The following is a 17678-nucleotide window of genomic DNA, read 5'->3' on the forward strand; positions in this document are numbered from 1 at the left end:
CTCCAGGGTCTTCATGATATGAGACGTCAGTGCCACCGGTCGGTAGTCAGAGAGACCGCTGGGCTGCGGCGTCTTTGGCACTGGAACGAGGCAGGACGTCTTCCATATCACAGGGACCCTCTGGAGGCTCAGGCTCATCTCGAAGACGCGGTGTAGAACTCCACATAGCTGTTCGGCGCAGGCTCTGAGAACCCGTGGACTGACACCATCAGGGCCTGCAGCCTTACCGGCGTGGAGTTTGCTCAGTTGTCTCCGTACCTGAAGCGGTGTAAACTGTGCAGGTTGAGCAGGGGGAGGTTCGAAGTCCAGAGTGAGAGGAGGGCAGGTAGCAGGGGAGCCAGGAGAGGTGTGAAGAGAGGGGGATGGGTGTGAGGGTCTCATGGCGTTGAATGAGGTGCTATCAGGAGGAGGAGGGGGGGTCAGAAGCAGTGATGGCTGTAGACAGTCAGCAGGAGAGACAGCAGGGGCCTGGGCTGCAGTGCCAAACCTGTTGAAGAACAGATTCAACTCATTAGCCCCAGCCACACTGCCATCAGATCCACCGCTAGCTGGTCTGAAGCCTGTGATGGTCTTCATGCCACTCCAGACCTCCTTCATGTTGTTTTGCTGGAGTTTCATCTCCAGCTTTCTCCTGTAGCTGTCCTTAGCCTCTCTGATCTTGTTGTTAAGCTCCCTCTGAACGTCCCGAAGCTCCTCCCTGTTGCCACCTCTGAAGGCCCTCTTCTTCTGGTTCAGAGTGGCTTTGATGTCTTTGGTTACCCAGGGCTTGTTGTTTGGGTAACAACGCACAGTCCGAGCTGGGACAATGCCGTCCACACAGAAATTTATGTAGTCTGTGATGCATTCAGTAAGCCCATCAATGTCCTCTCCATGCGGCTCACAGAGTGCATTCCAGTCTGTCACCTCAAAACAGCCCTGCAGTGCCTCATAGCAGTCCTCTGACCATGTCCTCACTGTCTTTGTGGTCACAGGCAGCCTCTTCACTAGAGGCACATAGCAGGGGGTGAGAAGCACCAGGTTGTGATCTGATCTCCCCAGGGGGGGAAGGGACGTGGAGGTGTATGCGTCCTTCACATTAGCATACAACAGGTCCAGGGTCCTTTCCTCTCTTGTTGTACAGTTCACATACTGGGTGAATTTCGGCAGTGTCTTTTTAATGCAGACATGGTTGAAGTCACCCGAGATTATAATCAGAGCAGTCGGGTGTGCGGTCTGTAGTCTGGCTATTGTGGAGTGGATGACGTCACATGCCGACGTTGGGTTAGCGGACGGGGGAATGTAAACAGCCACAACGATAGCATGTGAGAATTCACGGGGTAAATAGTACGGACGGAGGCCCACAGATAACAGTTCAATATCCGGACTGCAGATGCGATCTTTGATGGTAACGTGACCAGGATTGCACCACCTGTTGTTCACGTAAACAGCAAGCCCCCCTCCTTTACGCTTGCCGCTCGTAGTGCAGTCCCTGTCAGCCCGGACAGTGTGGAAGCCCTCGGTGGAAATATTGTGGTCAGGAACATCCGCGTGTAGCCATGACTCCGAGAAAATCATCAGGCTACACTCCCGGTATTCCTGACGACTCCGGGTTAGCGCTGTTAGCTCGTCCATCTTATTCCCCAGTGATCTCACGTTGCCCATGATGAGAGATGGGAGACACGGCTTGAATGTCTTCCTTTCCATAAGTCTCCGGTGTTTCGCTCCTTTTCTCCGCCGTAGCGATCCTTTCCCTCTGCCTGGGGGATGTCCGCCTTCACCGTAGCCGAGCCGGCCGGCTTCAGCTCTAACAGCTGATCCCTGGAGTAAACAATGCGGAGTTGTTGAGCAACCGTCGTGTGGCGGAGTAAAAGCAGCGATTCAACCAAAAACGCCACAACAAAAACTCTCCACACAAGCATGTTTAAAGAGAGAGGCTTAATAAATAACTATGTTAAAAGAAAAAAAAAAAGTGAGATAAAGTAAAAAGGAGAAAAGTTGAAAACAAAGTAAAAGTAAGCAGGAGCGACTAGAACCGGCTGCATACACCGCGGCGCATGCGCACAATAGTGCGCATATCGCTAGGGAACCCATCTCTCTGTTCGAGGTGAAGCGATCAAGTCTATGCAAAACAGGAAATCTCCTGGTCCCGATGGTTTTACAATCCTTTACTGAAGGCAGACTGCGAGCGCCCTTGTATGAGGCATCTATTTCATTGCTACTGAAGAAAGACAGGGATCCTACTTCATGTGGCAGCTACAGACCGGTCTCACTGTAGATTGTAAGGTCATCACCCTCCATCTCCAAAGACCAGACAGGCTTCATATTAGGGAGACATCCTTTCTTCAACACCAGAAGGCTGCTCAACCTATTCTCGCATGGGCCGGACACTCCTGAGGTCGTCGTGGCACTAGATGCAGAGAAAGCATTCAAACGGGTAGAGTGGGGCTTTTTATTTTTCATTTTGGAGAAATTTGGCTTTGATTCTAATTTTATTTCTTGGGTTAAGCTTCTGTATCTAACCCCCCTCTGTAAACACTAATGGTGTCCGTTCAGCATGTTTCCCTCTCAGGGGTGGGACAACATTGTTGTTCAACATAGCCATCGAGCCATTAGCCATCTGGCTTAGAAACTAGAATGAGTATGAAGGCATCACTCGTTTTGGTCTAGTCCACAAACTTTCCTTATATGCTGATGACCTTCTCTTATTTATTTCAAACCCCACATCCTCCCACCTTCCCCCCAGTCTTATCAATTCTGGATCATTTTGGGCACCTATTGGGGTATAAGTTGAATATTAAAAAAAGTGAGTTATTTTTTGTCAAAAACTTGGCGAGATCACTCCCACAATTCCTCTTTAAAACAGCTGACGAGGGGTTCAAGTATTTCGGGGTGTTTATCACCAGCTCCCTCAGGGACCTTTTTCAAAAGAACTTCCAGCCGCTATTGGATAAATGCAAGTCAGACGGACGGGCCTCCCCCTGTCCCTTGCAGGCTGGGTTAATCTTATTAAGATGGTAATTTTAATGAAGTTCCTGTATCTTTTTCAACACCTCCCAATTTTTCTTAACAAATAGTTTTTTACTAATCTGGACCGACAACTTAACGCCTTCATTTGTCAGAATAAACCAGCCCGTATCAAAAAACATATTCTTCACCTCCGTAAACCTGAAGGGGGACTAGCACTCCCTAGTTTCAGCTTGCAACATTAAATAAACTTTTATATTGGCTCTGCGGTGGAGTTTCAGATGTCTGCCCGCCCTGGACTGATATACTGAGATAACATCTTCTTCCTGCTTTTTGCATTCTACGATTTGCTCACAGCTCCCTATATCCGCCCACAAGGTCTCAACTAATCCGGTCGTCACCAATACCATTAAAATTTGGATCCAATTCAGGAAGCAGTACGGCTTGCAAAGGGCTTCAAACCTTGCCACAGTTTTGAATAATTATATGTTTCTCCCTTCCTGCACCGACCCTACATTCCCCATATGGTCAGATGAGGGCTTTAAAACGTCTAATGACCTGTATGAGGAAGGTGTTTTTGCGTCCTTTTTCATCTATGTCGGACAAATACAGCCTGCCTAATAGCCACTTTTTTCGTTACTTCCAAATGAGACATTTTATCCAAAAGTAATTCTCACATTTTCCGAACCGCTCCCTGAAGTTGAGATGGACTAATTCCTGGCTGTCAACGTACAACACAAATGACTGATTTTTAGTAAGATTGCTCTTCTGAGCCCAGTCCCCACTGTATCACCTAAAATGCATTGGAAAAGGATTTGGGGGGAGACATTACTGAGGTCCAGTGGAGGGACATTCTGAAACTGGTCCACTTATCCTCGATTTGTGCCTGGGACCCACTAGATCGATTGTATTCCTAATGTCTTCTTTATCCATTTTGAAATTTAGAGTTTCTTCTCATCAGACAAATTAGTTATATTGCAATTTCTGCCGAAACCGGCAGAAAAGGTAAGAGGACATCCTTAACATATAACTAATTTGTCTGACTAGAAGAAACTGAGACCCACTGCTAGCTCTTATTAGTAAATGTCTTACTGTTATTCCTGATGATGCCTCCTAGTGCCTAGTTCCTTGAATTACTTTATTTATTTTTGCTATTTGTTTTAGTTTTTTCTTTACCTATCTACTTGCTGTATGTTATATGTTATTTGGTTGCTTGGTTGGTTATTGTGACCGTGTTTGACATGGGTTGTTGGGAGGGATGGCAGGATTCATGTTGGGGTTTTGGTTTTTTTTGTCTCTGTTCTTCGTCTTTTAAAGCAGACACACTGTACGGATGTAATGTTTTCTTTCCTTGTGTACTTGTCTGCCAAATTTAATTTAAAAAAATGGAGAAAACAAAAGTATATATGAGTAGTGGACGAATGTTTTGACAGAAATGGTTAATTAATGTTATTCCAATCTGTGTGTGTACGTACATTAAAGTAAAGGAGTGTTTAATATTGTATTTTTGTTTGTAAGGATCTTAGAAATTTCAATAAAGTACGGTTCATAGAAAAAGCATTTCGAACCGGATGGAAGCCTAACTTCAGTTACTATTGTTTTTATGGAGGTAGGGCTCAGCTGGTTGGTTTGATAGCTGATTGGTTATTTCCCTGATGGACACGCCCACGCACCAATTGCTGACGCCGCTTGGCTGTAGCTAAATACACGACCCTATAACTTTCTCACCAGGTAGCTAGTAGCGTTAACTGTGACATTCTTAACTAGATTGCGCCTACGAGTGGCTCTGAGAGGTAAACCTTTGATTCGCAGTAGCTGGTGTTCAGGTGACGCGTGGATAGCTATTAATACCTTATATTTGTTTGCCATAGCGAGTTATTTAACAACAGTTTGCAATGCTATGCCGTTAGCGACCAAGCTAAAGTACAGACGTCCTGGATGAACTGCTCCTCCAAACTCTAACGTTATCATAGCATTATAACTTATACTATATAACTTAGAGTGACTATTAACTGGGTTGGCTGTGATAGTGTTTGTCAATTATAGCGGGTATTACAATTATTTTGCAAAGGCAACATTAGGCCCTCCTACGTACTGTATTTATGTTTTCTTTAAGATGTCCCGAGAACAGCTGTTTGTACAGCGGGCCAGGAAGTCCTTCCAGACAGGGAAAACCAAACCCCTGGAGTACAGGATCCACCAGCTGCAGAGCCTGCTGCGCTTCATCTCAGACAAACGGGGGGACATTGCAGATGCTGTCAAAAAGGACCTCGGCAAGGTGTGTTGGTCAAAACTTTAGAGGCTTAAATAGATCCTTGACAACTTAGGGAAATGTGGACATTTCGCAGAATGCAGCATCCAACATCTTCACTGCCTAGATTTTTCAGTCTATCTGAAACAGCAGCGGTTAGTTTGAGGTATTCGAAAAACACTCCTTCATTAGGAAGGAAATAGGCCAGAAAACAAATGGACGTTTGCAGCTGAGGAAACTGAACACAGTTGTTCAAGTTGCTTATAGTCAGCTGCAAATATGGTTTGACCCCCCCCCCCCCCAAAAAAAAAACATTTTTTAATAATCTAACAAGCTGTTTCTCAGTGGTTTACAGTAGTATCAGATGTACTTAAAAACATACTAAAAGTTTACCAAAGGTTGACTACAAAAAAGGCCCTATTTTCAAAATGGTGGCCGCCAGGTCTTTAAAATTACCATTTTTCCTTTGTATTCCTCCTAGACCAGGAACACTGGTGCCTGATACATGTTTTGGCCATGTTATATTCCAATTAGCATATCTGCATGATAGATAAGTGATTACAAGTAAAATTATATATTAAAGCAATTGGTTACAAGCATGTTTATGTGAAAAATAAGTACAATATCCCTTAAGTAATTGTACATTTCTAATATTTCTAATATTGTTTTGCCTAGTGTTTGTGGTTTCTGTGGTTCATAACCATTCTTTTGATTCAAATAAAGAATACATTCAGTAGAACTGTGTAGTACTGTAAAATTAGTCAAAACAGGGCTGCCACATGAAGCCTCACTACCGCCAACCCCGTTTTTTCTTATTCTGGTTTATTTTTTACTTTTTTTATACAGTTTACCATTAGTTGTCACACTCTTCCTCCTATAGAGGTTGATCAAAGTGAAGTCACAATTTCCTACTTGACATGGTCCACAAGCAGGCATGCATGGTAGTCCATATGCCCTGCAACTGCACTGTTGTGTTCGGGCACCACGGAGGCACCATTAATATTTGGTTCTCTAAATTTGATGTCGACTGTAAATATTACCTTATTCAAATTGAAATGAGTGACCATTTTAGAGAGTTCACACGCAGGCCTTTGTTTGGGCTAGGTCAAATAATGAAGCAGTTAGGATATTTTAAGGGCTTCCTGCCCATCTTAGACGCCGTCTTGAAAAATGCACCTTTCTAGTGGTCAAACTTTGGTAAACTTTGGTTAGAATTTTTTTTAACATTAGGTGTTTTTCATTAATGCAGCTGTCTATTATCTATTGTGCTTTCGTTGTATTGAACACTTATATAATTAAATATTGTCATGGTAAAAATATTAACTTAAGCTTAGATACAACGTATCATTTGAAAATGCCGTTTTGGTTTTATAATCATAGTTGCCATATCACCCATTCAGGCATTCAGATATATATAATGTCAAAACGGTATAAAAATGTCTGTCGTATCACAATGTCTCAAAACCAGCAAACCAACTGCATTCCAGTAAAATTTAATTTGGAAGTTGCTTTTGGGGTGCTTTACCTGGGGCTGAGCACTGGATTTTTTCCCTCCTTCTACTTTCAGAGTGAAAATGGGACTGAGCTGTTTGAAACACTTGGACTGGAGGGAGAAATCAAGCTGGCTATAGAGAAACTGTCAGAGTGGGCGGCTCCTCGTCCGGTTGAGAAGAACCTCCTCACCATATCAGACGAGGTTTATATCCAGCCGGAGCCTCTGGGGGTGGTGCTAATCATCGGGGCCTGGAACTACCCCTGGGCTGTCACCCTCCAGCCGCTGGTTGGAGCTATCGCTGCTGGTAATAAATAAACCTATACACGCCCATATGTATTTGTAGAGTGGTGTTATTAAAGATAAAACGTGTATGGTGTAGCTACAGAGGCTGCATGTGTTGGCTCTTTAGCTACATCTTCAGGGGCGGACTGGCCATCTGTGTGATCTGGAGAATCACAGAACGGCCGGTACTCCTGGAGTAGGGTAGGTGGCAGCAATGTACCTGTAAGTTGGATGCCAACTTCCCCAAAGAAGAAATAGGTACTGTAGCAGCAACAAAGAGGAATCAAGACCACAGAAACAATGGATAACACGGGCAAAAAACAGAAAGAAAAGGATAGGGCTGAGAAGGCGAGGGAAAAATGGTGCAGCAGCACCACCGTTCAGCCTCAACATGATAGGGCCACTTGTGATGGGGGACAGAGAGATGAGCTGGCTCCACAGATGGATACAGGACAAGTACATATGGAATATTAGAGAGGAAGAAAGACAGTTAGTTGCTTGGGCTATTAGGAAATTTTATTCAAGTTGATACATTTTAATCTATACCCAGTTTGTGTTGCTCAGTACAATACCAAAAATAATATGAAATGATACAGTACTTAAAACAGCTAAACTTAAACATTTTAGCTGTAAAATGCCACTTGCAGTAGTAGCTAATATTAAGAAATATGTTGTGCTTTTACTTTTTAAAGTTTTGGTAACGTTCCAGTTAATGCTTACAAACTTTGAAGACTTTGAATACAGAAGTTACATTTGTAATGGTGTATTTTCATTAAAATGTGCTATTATTATTTGTAAGATTAATTACTGCATAAATCAATTAAGATTATTTAGTAATCCGTTTTAAGATAGCATGGAATAGATTATATAATATGCTGTTATAATCAATTCGAAACATAAAAATGTTTAAATTAAAAAAAAATTCAGTCCATCATTTATATATTCAGGTTGAGCTTAGACCAAGAGCAGAGGATGAGCCGCAATTAAAGTATTGTGACACTGATGCCAGGCGTCATGGTTGTTCTTCAGTTTCCAGGCGCCGATTGCTTTGGGCCGGGCCATGTCTAATTCCAGGGCTGTTTTTAATCCCTTTCTGTTTGTTAAAACCTGCTTGTGTTTGCATTGACAATCAGCAATCATACAGGGTGAGATACATCAATGGACAAGGAGATAACTTTTTTTCTTGTGTGGTTAAAGATATTCAGCATACTGCCATTGTGTCTCCCTTTCATCTTTCAGGTAATGCAGCGGTAATAAAACCATCTGAAGTCAGCTCTCACTCTGCCAAGGTCATGGAGGAACTTCTCCCTCGGTATCTAGACAAAGTGAGCCTCCTATTTTGTTCGATATAATACAAAACTCTTCCATTATTAAAATTTAGTGTGAATGTGCAGAGAGTATTAATGGCTGCATGTACTCTCCTAGGATCTGTACCCTGTGGTGACAGGTGCAGTGCCGGAGACCCAGGAACTGCTGAGGCAGAGATTTGACCACATTTTCTACACAGGAAACAGCACGGTTGGTAAACTTGTGATGGAGGCTGCTGCTCATCACCTCACCCCAGTGACCCTGGAGCTGGGAGGAAAGAGCCCCTGCTACATCGACAAGAACTCAGACATCAGCGTTGCATGTCGGTGAGTCTTAACTGTAAAATGTAACACAAAAATACTGCCATTATGTGAACTCCACTGAAGCTTCAAATAAGCACCAGACACACAGCAGTTGGATAGCTACCACAACATAAAAGTATATCTATTCATTTTTTCTCCCAATGCAGTCGCATCACATGGGGAAAGTTTGTCAACTGCGGTCAGACGTGCATCGCTCCAGACTTTATCCTGTGTGAACCCTCCATCCAGAGCCGAGTGATAGAAGAGATCAAGAAGTGCATCACGGTTTGTCTGAAATTCTTTTGTAAAATGTCAGTTATCAGATTGGAATCTGACAGATTATTGAAAGAATCTCAGGGGATCAAAGGTAAAATGAGAAAAACAAAGATTTCATCAAAATATAATTTACTATGAATAAGGATGCACAAGTCTGACTTTCAGTCACAACTGTGCTTTGAGTATCAATCGATACTGAGTACTGATCCAATACCAGCCTGTAATTACCAAGCTGTATACCTCAGTGTGTGGAAGGGACTTATGTGTAAGGAAACATCATGCTTGACCTAAATATTCCCTCTAACTTTATAAAACAAAGTGTTACAAATAAATAAATATACATTTACTGATTTACCAGCAACTTGGTGATAAATCTGAAAAATGGAATTTCATTTCAAGTGTAATCCTTTTAAATGCACCAACACATTGGTCCAAACTTCAACAGGAATCCCACTATATAACATACATAATATACTGTATAAACATATAATTAAATTGAATAGATTGGCCTCATTGTTTGGGATATCCCATCCAGCTATTGTATATCTGTGCTGTAATATCTTGACAGCTTCACATGACAGTTACCAACTACACAAATCCCTCTGATATGGGGCTTCCCAGTACAACTGCTGCTCTGTGACTAGAATATGTATCTCTTGGTTTATCGGGGCCCTGCAACATGTAGCTATATGCAATAGAGGCTTTGCATGTAATCTTTGTACAGTTTTGTCTCTCCCGCAATAATACTTCTGCACTGGGAAAGCACCAAGAGCACAATATTACTGCTTCAGACAACACTGCATTCATTTTATTGCTGTATTTCCATTATTTATTGTTAAATAAATGCATTTTATTGCTGTATTTCCCTTATTTATTGTTAAATATATGTATTTTATTGCTGTATTTCCCCTATTTATTGTTAAATATATAGGGGAAATACAGCATTAAAATTAATGCAGTGGTATCTTAAGCAGTAATATTGGGCTCTTGGTGCTTTCCCAGAAAATCCTGAAACATAGTAACTGTTGTTCCTCAGAACATGAATAAAAACAGGTGTTCGGAGATAAAAGTTTCTGTGCTTTCCCCTGATGATCTTTAAATTGTCTTTACTAGTTACTAGATTATTACAAATAATCTGAACATCATCTCTCTTTTATTTCACACATTGCAGGAGTTTTACACTGAAAGGCCAGAAACCTTTGAGGACTACGGACGCATTATTAACCCACGGCACTTTAAGAGGCTCATGGCTCTTTTGGAGGGGAGCACGGTTGCTGTTGGTGGAGACAGTGATGAATCCAAGTGCTACATAGGTACATGGTGTGTTTGAGCATTTGGTCGCTCAAAAGTATTTGTATTGTAAGCATCTAAAGGTGTGTAAAACAGATTGAATGTGGTAATGGTTAGCTCAAGAAGCTAGATGATTACTTTATATTTGACTGGTAGCAGCCCTACTGGCATGTACATGATGTTTATTCACTTCTTGGAAAGTCACTAAGCTCAATGATAGTGCCTCAGACTACTTCGAGGAATACCTCTGTCTTGAAAGGTGGCTCTGGAATGTGTGTGGCTTGTTTCCTTTAAGGGCCATCCACTGTCTGTCTGTATACTAAGTGTGTGTTCTATTCCCAAACATGTTTTTGGTAGAGGATTTATTTCCATAGCATAGTGTGCTAACTGTAACTGTAGATAAAACTAGTTGGTGCTCTATCCAAACAACAAGCGTTTCAGAAGAGATTTTATAGAGGTCATCATTGACGATTGCACACGTTAGGTAGAGAACTTAAATCCAATTGTATTTTGGCGTCTTGTCAGTGGATTTTATCTGCTTTGTAAGTGACGAAGAGAGCAGTTTAATGTTTGCCTTTTTAGTTGTTGAATCTCATTACCTGCTCTGATGGGTGTCAACATGTCAAATAACATTAGAAAGTCAAGACGATAAACTCATGAAACATACCCCCTCATCTATTTGTCAAGTGTTGATTACATGGAAGTTGTATCCATAGCATCTATAGAATACACGAATCTTTGAATGCTTGCTACCTCCAACTAACAACCATGTAACATGACACCACTTCTGTCTTGTGTGTCCACTGTATAAGTTTAAATCTGTAGCAGTACATCTTGGGCCATACTGTGAGAGTGAGCCTCTTGTTCCTGTCTCCGTGCAGCCCCCACTGTTTTGAAGGATGTGACAGGGGAATCCAAAGTGATGAAGGAGGAGATCTTTGGGCCACTGCTGCCCATCATCACAGTGAGCGGTGTCGACGAGGCCATCCAGTTCATTAATGAGAGAGAAAAACCTCTGGTTATATACATCTTCTCCCATGACAACAAGGTAAACATCACCAGCAGACATCTGGGTTTCCCATTATTCAAGTTAATATGTATGTGATATGTCTATGATGTTGATAAGACTGTACCCACAAGTCTGTGTTTGACCTGCCCTGACTGTTCTTATCTGATAACAGCTGATCAAAAGAGTGATAGCTGAGACGTCCAGTGGAGCCCTGCTGGCTAACGACTGTCTGGTACACTTCACTGTTAGCGCTCTGCCCTTTGGAGGAGTTGGTGAGTGTAAACCGTTAAACCAGCCTGCAGCTTTTTAGCCTCCTTTCTTATTTGGAGGAATAAAACGCACAGCGACACACATTTATAACTGACTTATTCTCCAACTTCTTGCTCAGGTAACAGTGGTATGGGCTGTTACCACGGCCGCCACAGCTTTGACCAGCTCAGCCACCTGCGCAGCTGTCTGATCAGGCAGCTGAAGATGGAGGGAGTGAACAGCATGCGTTACCCCCCTCACACAGCCAAAAAGATGGGCTGGGCACGATTCTTTCTGCTCAAACAGGTCAATGTGAACAGACTGCGGCGCATGGCCCTGCTGGCTGCGTTGGCTGGCTTGGCAGCGTTTGTGGTGCAGGTAAAGGATTTAAAATACACCGGTCCAGTCCACAGAGGAATAAAAGGTTTTGTTGTGGTATCGGTAATGTTTTGTTTTACACGTCTGTAGTTTCCTAGGGAGGAAGATGTAATCAGGCAGATTAGAGATAAAGTTTGACACATTTATATGAGTTGCGTTCTGTTTATAAGCATTTTTTTCAGAATTTCCTTGAAACAACTACTGCATTTAAACCCAAGTAAATATTTATTATTAATCATTGGACCCTTTATTCTCTATATGTGTTGAAAAACAATACTCCCCTGCAGACTAATTCACTTTCTTGCTGTGGAATAAATAAAATACTCTCGAGTAAATACATTGGAAGTGTACCTGTTCTCACAATTTCCCCAATAATTAGTACGTAATTACTTTTTCCTTTTCCTGCACCTTCCTATGAATTTACAGATACCATTCAGTTCCTTTCTAGGACTTTATGGCCTGTAAAATAAAGCATCACTGGGATTTATTTTTAGAACAGGAAGGTAAAATGCAACATGGGGTTTCAAGGTTTTGGAGAGTATGAAAACTATAAAAATGCAGAATCGCCACCATCGCTAATGTCAGGTTATTTATATATATATATACGCACACGCACACACATGTACCTGTATTAAAGGATCAAACCAGAAGTGTGATTGTCACTATGTTAAAACCTTCTGACTTTCCTGCTCTGTCTCAGCCCCAAGACCATTGGTTCCTACTGAAGATGTAAATCTTAAAGAAATATATTGTTTCATTCATCTCAAGGCTCAGTAAGAGCTGGGTGCTGTTGAAGTAGCCAGGGACTATTTCCAGACACGTATAAAGATGCTTTAAGCACATAAAGATAGACAGAAATGAGATGTTTCGGGCTTCGGATTCACACACAATAGCTGTAACATCAATTGTCGTTTTGGTGCTTTCGTAAAAATATAGAATATTAGCAGCTTTATTCTTTAAACTGTTCTTATTCAGGAGGGATTAGCTGCAGTGTTGGACCTTGGGCAACCTGTGTGGTGTTCTTTCTTTTTGTTTTGGATGCATTTCCACAGTTTAGTTGAGTCATTGAGCTCTTCATCACAAGCTTGTTCTCTTCCAACAACAGGAGGTTCATCCACAAAAACAGATTTGACAGTCAAAGCTAAGATGATACTGAGCATTACAGGGACAGGTCCTCTCTGGCCCACAAGATCAAAACAAAGCTAAGTGAAAATTTTGTAACAGGAGACCTTTGTTTACATCTAAAAAAAAAAGAAGCATTAAGAATGAATTACTTTTATTTTGTATCAGAATGCATGTGTGTGCTGTCCCAATACCTAGCTGATTGCAGGCCTTCTCTGTCACATTCACACACATAAAACTGCTAGCTAAGATGCAAGCCTTCTGCTCTCAACAGAAAGAGAAAGGTAAATGCTAAATACAGCATATTTAACAAGGTAAAAGCTTCTAACTATTTCTTCACTGCAGTGGTAAAGACGTGTTTAATTGAAACGATAAAATTCAGCAAATCAAAAAACACGATCCTCTCTTATTGATGAGCACATGTCAGCTGAGCATAGCTGCAGCAGAAATGACACCTAATGCACTTGTCCAAGGTCATCAGAGGCTTTATATAGGTAGTCCAATCATGAGACTTAGTGAATCCATCACACTAAGGGTAGTGGAGCCATGATTAGTGCAGGAATGTCTTCATCCATCTACCCCCAACACTAGTCTAGACTTCATCAGGAAGAGTTTGCTGAAGATCTGGATGGATGGGTGTGATATGGAGCGAGGTTTCTGATGATGGAGAGTCGCATCAATTTTGCACTGCAATGACAACTAACAGCAGTAGAGAGAGAAACAGTTTGACAGCAACGATATGATTGGCTAAGGGAGATCGTGGCTTAATCTGATTGGTTTAACTTGGAAGAGCGCACAGTCCTAGTCAGATGATAGACAGAGCCAGAGTGAATGGATGAGAGCAAGAGTCTTCCTGACTGAACTTCTGTAAAGCTTCATTTGTGTCACAGAAAGCCTGTGTGTTGACTTGTCAGCTCAGTAAGTAAAATATACAGTGCATCCGGAAAGTATTCACAGCGTTTCACTTTTTCCACATATTACGTCACAGCCTTATTGCAAATTGTATTAAATTAATCTCTGTCCTCAAAATTCTACACACCATGCCCCATTATGACCACGTGAAAAACATTTTCTTGAGAGTTTTGAAAATGTATTAAAATTAAAAAACAAAGAAATCACATTTACGTAAGTATTCACAGCCTTTACCATGAAGCTCAAAATTGAGCTCAGGTCCATCCTGTTTCCACTGATCATCCTTGAGATGTTTCTACAGCTTAAATGGAGTCCACCTGTGGTAAATCCAGTTGATTGGACATGATTTGGAAAGGCACACACCTGTCTATATAAGGTCCCACAGTTGACTTCATGTCAGAGCGCAAACACCAAGCATGAAGTCAAAGGAATTGTCTGTAGACCTCAGAGACAAAATTGTCTTGAGGTACAAATCTGGGGACGGATACAGAAAAATATCTGCTGCTTTGAATGTCCCAATGAGCACAGTGGCCTCCATCATTTGTAAATGGAAGAAGTTTGGAACCAGCAGGACTCTTCCTAGAGCTGGCTGGCCGTCCAAATTGAGCAATCGGGGGAGAAGGGCGTTGGTCGGGGTAATGACCAAGAACCCGATGGTCACTCTGTCAGAGCTCCAGCGTTCCTCTGTGGAGAGAGGAGAACCTTGCAGAAGGACAACCATCTCTGCAGCAATCCACCAATCAGGCCTGTATGGCAGAGTGACCAGGCGAAAGCCACACCTTACTAAAAGGCACAAGGCAGCCCGTCTGGAATTTGCCAAAAGGCACCTGAAGGACTCTCATACCATGAGAAACAAAATTATCTGGTCTGATGAGACAAAGATTGAACTCTTTGGTGTGAATGCCAGGCGTCATGTTTGGAGGAAACCAGGCCCTGCTCATCACAAGGCCAATACCATCCCTACAGTCAAGCATGGTGGTGGCAGCATCATGCTATGGGAATGATTTTCAGCAGCAGGAACTGGCAGACTAGTAAGGATAGAGGGAAAGATGAATGCAGCAATGTACAGAGACATCCTGGATGAAAACCTGCTCCAGAGTGCTCTTGACCTCAGACTAGGGCGACGGTTCATTTTTCAGCAGGACAACGACCCCGAGCACACAGCCAAGATCTCAAAGGAGTGGCTTCAGGACCACTCTGTGAATGTCCTGGAGTGGCCCAGCCAGAGCCCAGACTTGAATCCGATTGAACATCTCTGGAGAGATCTGAAAATGGCTGTGCAAAGACGTCTCCCATCCAACCTGATAGAGCTTGAGAGGTACTGCAAAGAAGAATGGGCAAAACTGCCTAAAGAGAGGTGTGCCAAGCTTGTGGCATCATATTCAAAAAGACTTGAGGCTGTAGAGGGTGCCAAAGGTGGTTCTACAAAGTATTAAGCAAAGGCTGTGAATACTTATGTAAATATGATTTCTTTGTTTTTTAATTTTAATACATTTTCAAAACTCTCAAGAAAACTTTTTTCACGTGGTCATAATGGAGCATTATGTGTAGAATTTTGAGGACAGAGATTAATTTAATACAATTTGGAATAAGGCTGTAACGTAATAAAATGTGGAAAAAAGTGAAACGCTGTGAATACTTTCCGGATGCACTGTATCTGCGTCATATTATCTGAAAGATGCAAGCTGCAATCATATTTACAAAGATACTTGAATGATTCTGTTCTAAAATAGATTTCGTCAAATGAGAAAAAGATTCTCCATGTCAAAATTCTAACATGTTTTCCTGCTTACAGGTTCGGATTAAGGTGGGGCCCCCTCTTTCTCATGTTTTACCAGGAAACATAATGGGAAACACACACACACACACACACACACACACACACACACACACACACACACACACACACACACACACACACACACACACACACACACACACACACACACACACACACACACACACACACACACACACACACACACACACACACACACACACACACACACACACACACACACACACACACACACGGGGTGCACAGATATATGCCTTTATACTACAAACATCAATGCTACAGAGAGGCTTCACAGTGCATCTGCAGGCTGCTAACACCTGTTTGTTTTCTGAACCAACAGGTGCAACTTCTGCAACAGTTTACCACACCCTGCTTTGGGATTTTCATTAGTCAATCTTTCTGTTCTCTCAGCCTTTTCATTTTTGCCGCTATGTTGTCGAGTAGCAGTGACGTATTTTTATCTTATGATCTTGCTTCAGGACAGCTGTGGCAAGATCATAATTTCTACTTATTCAGATACATTATTTTACATTATTTTATATTACTCGTTGGAAAACAGTTTTTTTTTTTTTATTCAATTGCAAGGTGTAATCAGTTCATGTCTGACATGCTGTAAGAAGTACTTAATGCTTATATAAAACCTCATATTTTCTGTGACTGCACATTAAACATATGCGTCTGTATGTGTTTCAGCCCTTACAACCATAACAGATTGCTGGTGTTTCCTTCTCTAGAAACGGATTGTCCACCCCTACCCTTAGATCTTAAAGGAGCTGTATTCTACATTCGGAACATTAATATATCAGCAACATAAATATTTTCTATGTAAAGCTATAATGAAGTAATGGCGCCCTGAGGAGAGAAGCTCCTTCAATGCCACTTGAGCCATATGTTTCCCAACAGCCATTAGAGGCCACTAATGACTTGAGACGTAGTTATCCTTTAGGTGCTAAATGTAATGTCAATAATTGACACCCTATTGTCTCACACTCAAGGCTAAAACTGAAGATTATACTCAGTATTAATCAGGGCTGGCATGATCATATTCACCTTAAAAGGAAGTGTTATGTTTAAGACAACAGTTGTGCTTTATGTAACAATAAAAAGGGATTAGCTTTGGAAGAACATTTGTGTGACGACTGTTTACAGTCATTTAAACAATGACAAATACAGTTTCTCAAGATAACAGATATGAGTACTCCTCCCCCTCACATACCCATAATCCCACAGGCCTGTACCCTCACACAACAATGGCTTTGTCTCTGGCAGACAATGCGCAGTGTCCAGGAAATGTAACCACATAATGCCCCCTCATCTACCATCCCTTTAATTACCCAGCATGCTTCACTCTCCTCTGCTAAATGGCCCCTTTTGTTTTGGTCCACCCCACCACCTTTGTTGACAACCACAGTGGCTGTGTGTGTGTGAACAGTTCTGGCTGTATTTGAGACTGTTTCGATCTGTCTCTTAATGTCGGTGTATGTTTCTGCATGTTTCTTATAGAGATTCCTGCTCTGAGGCTGAGGAGCAGAGACTCTTGGCCTGAGTTGAACCCTGTGTTTGTGCAGGTGATCCTGGGACAGCCACATGGACTCCTGACCTATAGTGAAATACAGCACCCCTGTGATTTACTGGTCCATATCATTTCACAATATAATATGTGTAGACTTCTTTGCCTGATTTCTGTCCTTTAACGATATGTTTTATGGCATTTATTATCTGTTATATATTAAGCTGTTATCAACGTTTTTTATTGTTTTACATTTATTTTATAATCCTGTAATATTTCTATTTAACCTGGTTGATAAATTGTGAAACATTCGCTGCTAATCCAGTGATGGAAGAAATATTCAGATATTTGACTTAAAAGGTACGTAAATGTATTGCAGTGTAAAAATAATCGATTTAAGTACAAAAGTATCCGCATCAAAATATACTTGAAGTTCCAAAAGCAACTTCAGTGCTCATAATGCAGAATTGCCCATTTGATAATTATAATATATTTCTGGATTTATAAATACATTGTGTATTATATTACTCAATATAATGCTCCTTTATATCAA

The 17678-nt window shown here is 41.7% G+C and overlaps 1 protein-coding gene across 3 annotated transcripts; it reads left to right on the forward strand.

Moving 5' to 3' along the window:
* The first annotated feature begins 4628 nt into the window (after positions 1 to 4628).
* Positions 4629 to 17662, forward strand: aldh3a2a (aldehyde dehydrogenase 3 family, member A2a). 3 transcript variants are annotated; one of them, XM_083913905.1, is made up of 11 exons: positions 4629 to 4736; positions 5060 to 5221; positions 6762 to 6993; positions 8211 to 8296; positions 8397 to 8605; positions 8749 to 8866; positions 10029 to 10170; positions 11029 to 11195; positions 11329 to 11428; positions 11545 to 11783; positions 12889 to 17662. In XM_083913905.1, the coding sequence occupies exons 2-11, from the start codon at positions 5060 to 5062 to the stop codon at positions 12913 to 12915; spliced, it is 1482 nt and encodes a 493-aa protein (XP_083770031.1). In that variant the 5' UTR covers positions 4629 to 4736; the 3' UTR covers positions 12916 to 17662. The 3 variants fall into 3 exon arrangements, with proteins under 3 accessions (XP_083770031.1, XP_083770032.1, XP_083770030.1); XM_083913906.1 differs by having other exon boundaries at positions 17119 to 17662; XM_083913904.1 differs by lacking the exon at positions 12889 to 17662 and having other exon boundaries at positions 11545 to 12433.
* Positions 17663 to 17678: the final 16 nt, after the last annotated feature.

This window comes from Echiichthys vipera (genome assembly GCF_963691815.1).
Source record: "Echiichthys vipera genome assembly, chromosome: 5".
Lineage (NCBI taxonomy): Eukaryota > Metazoa > Chordata > Actinopteri > Perciformes > Trachinidae > Echiichthys > Echiichthys vipera.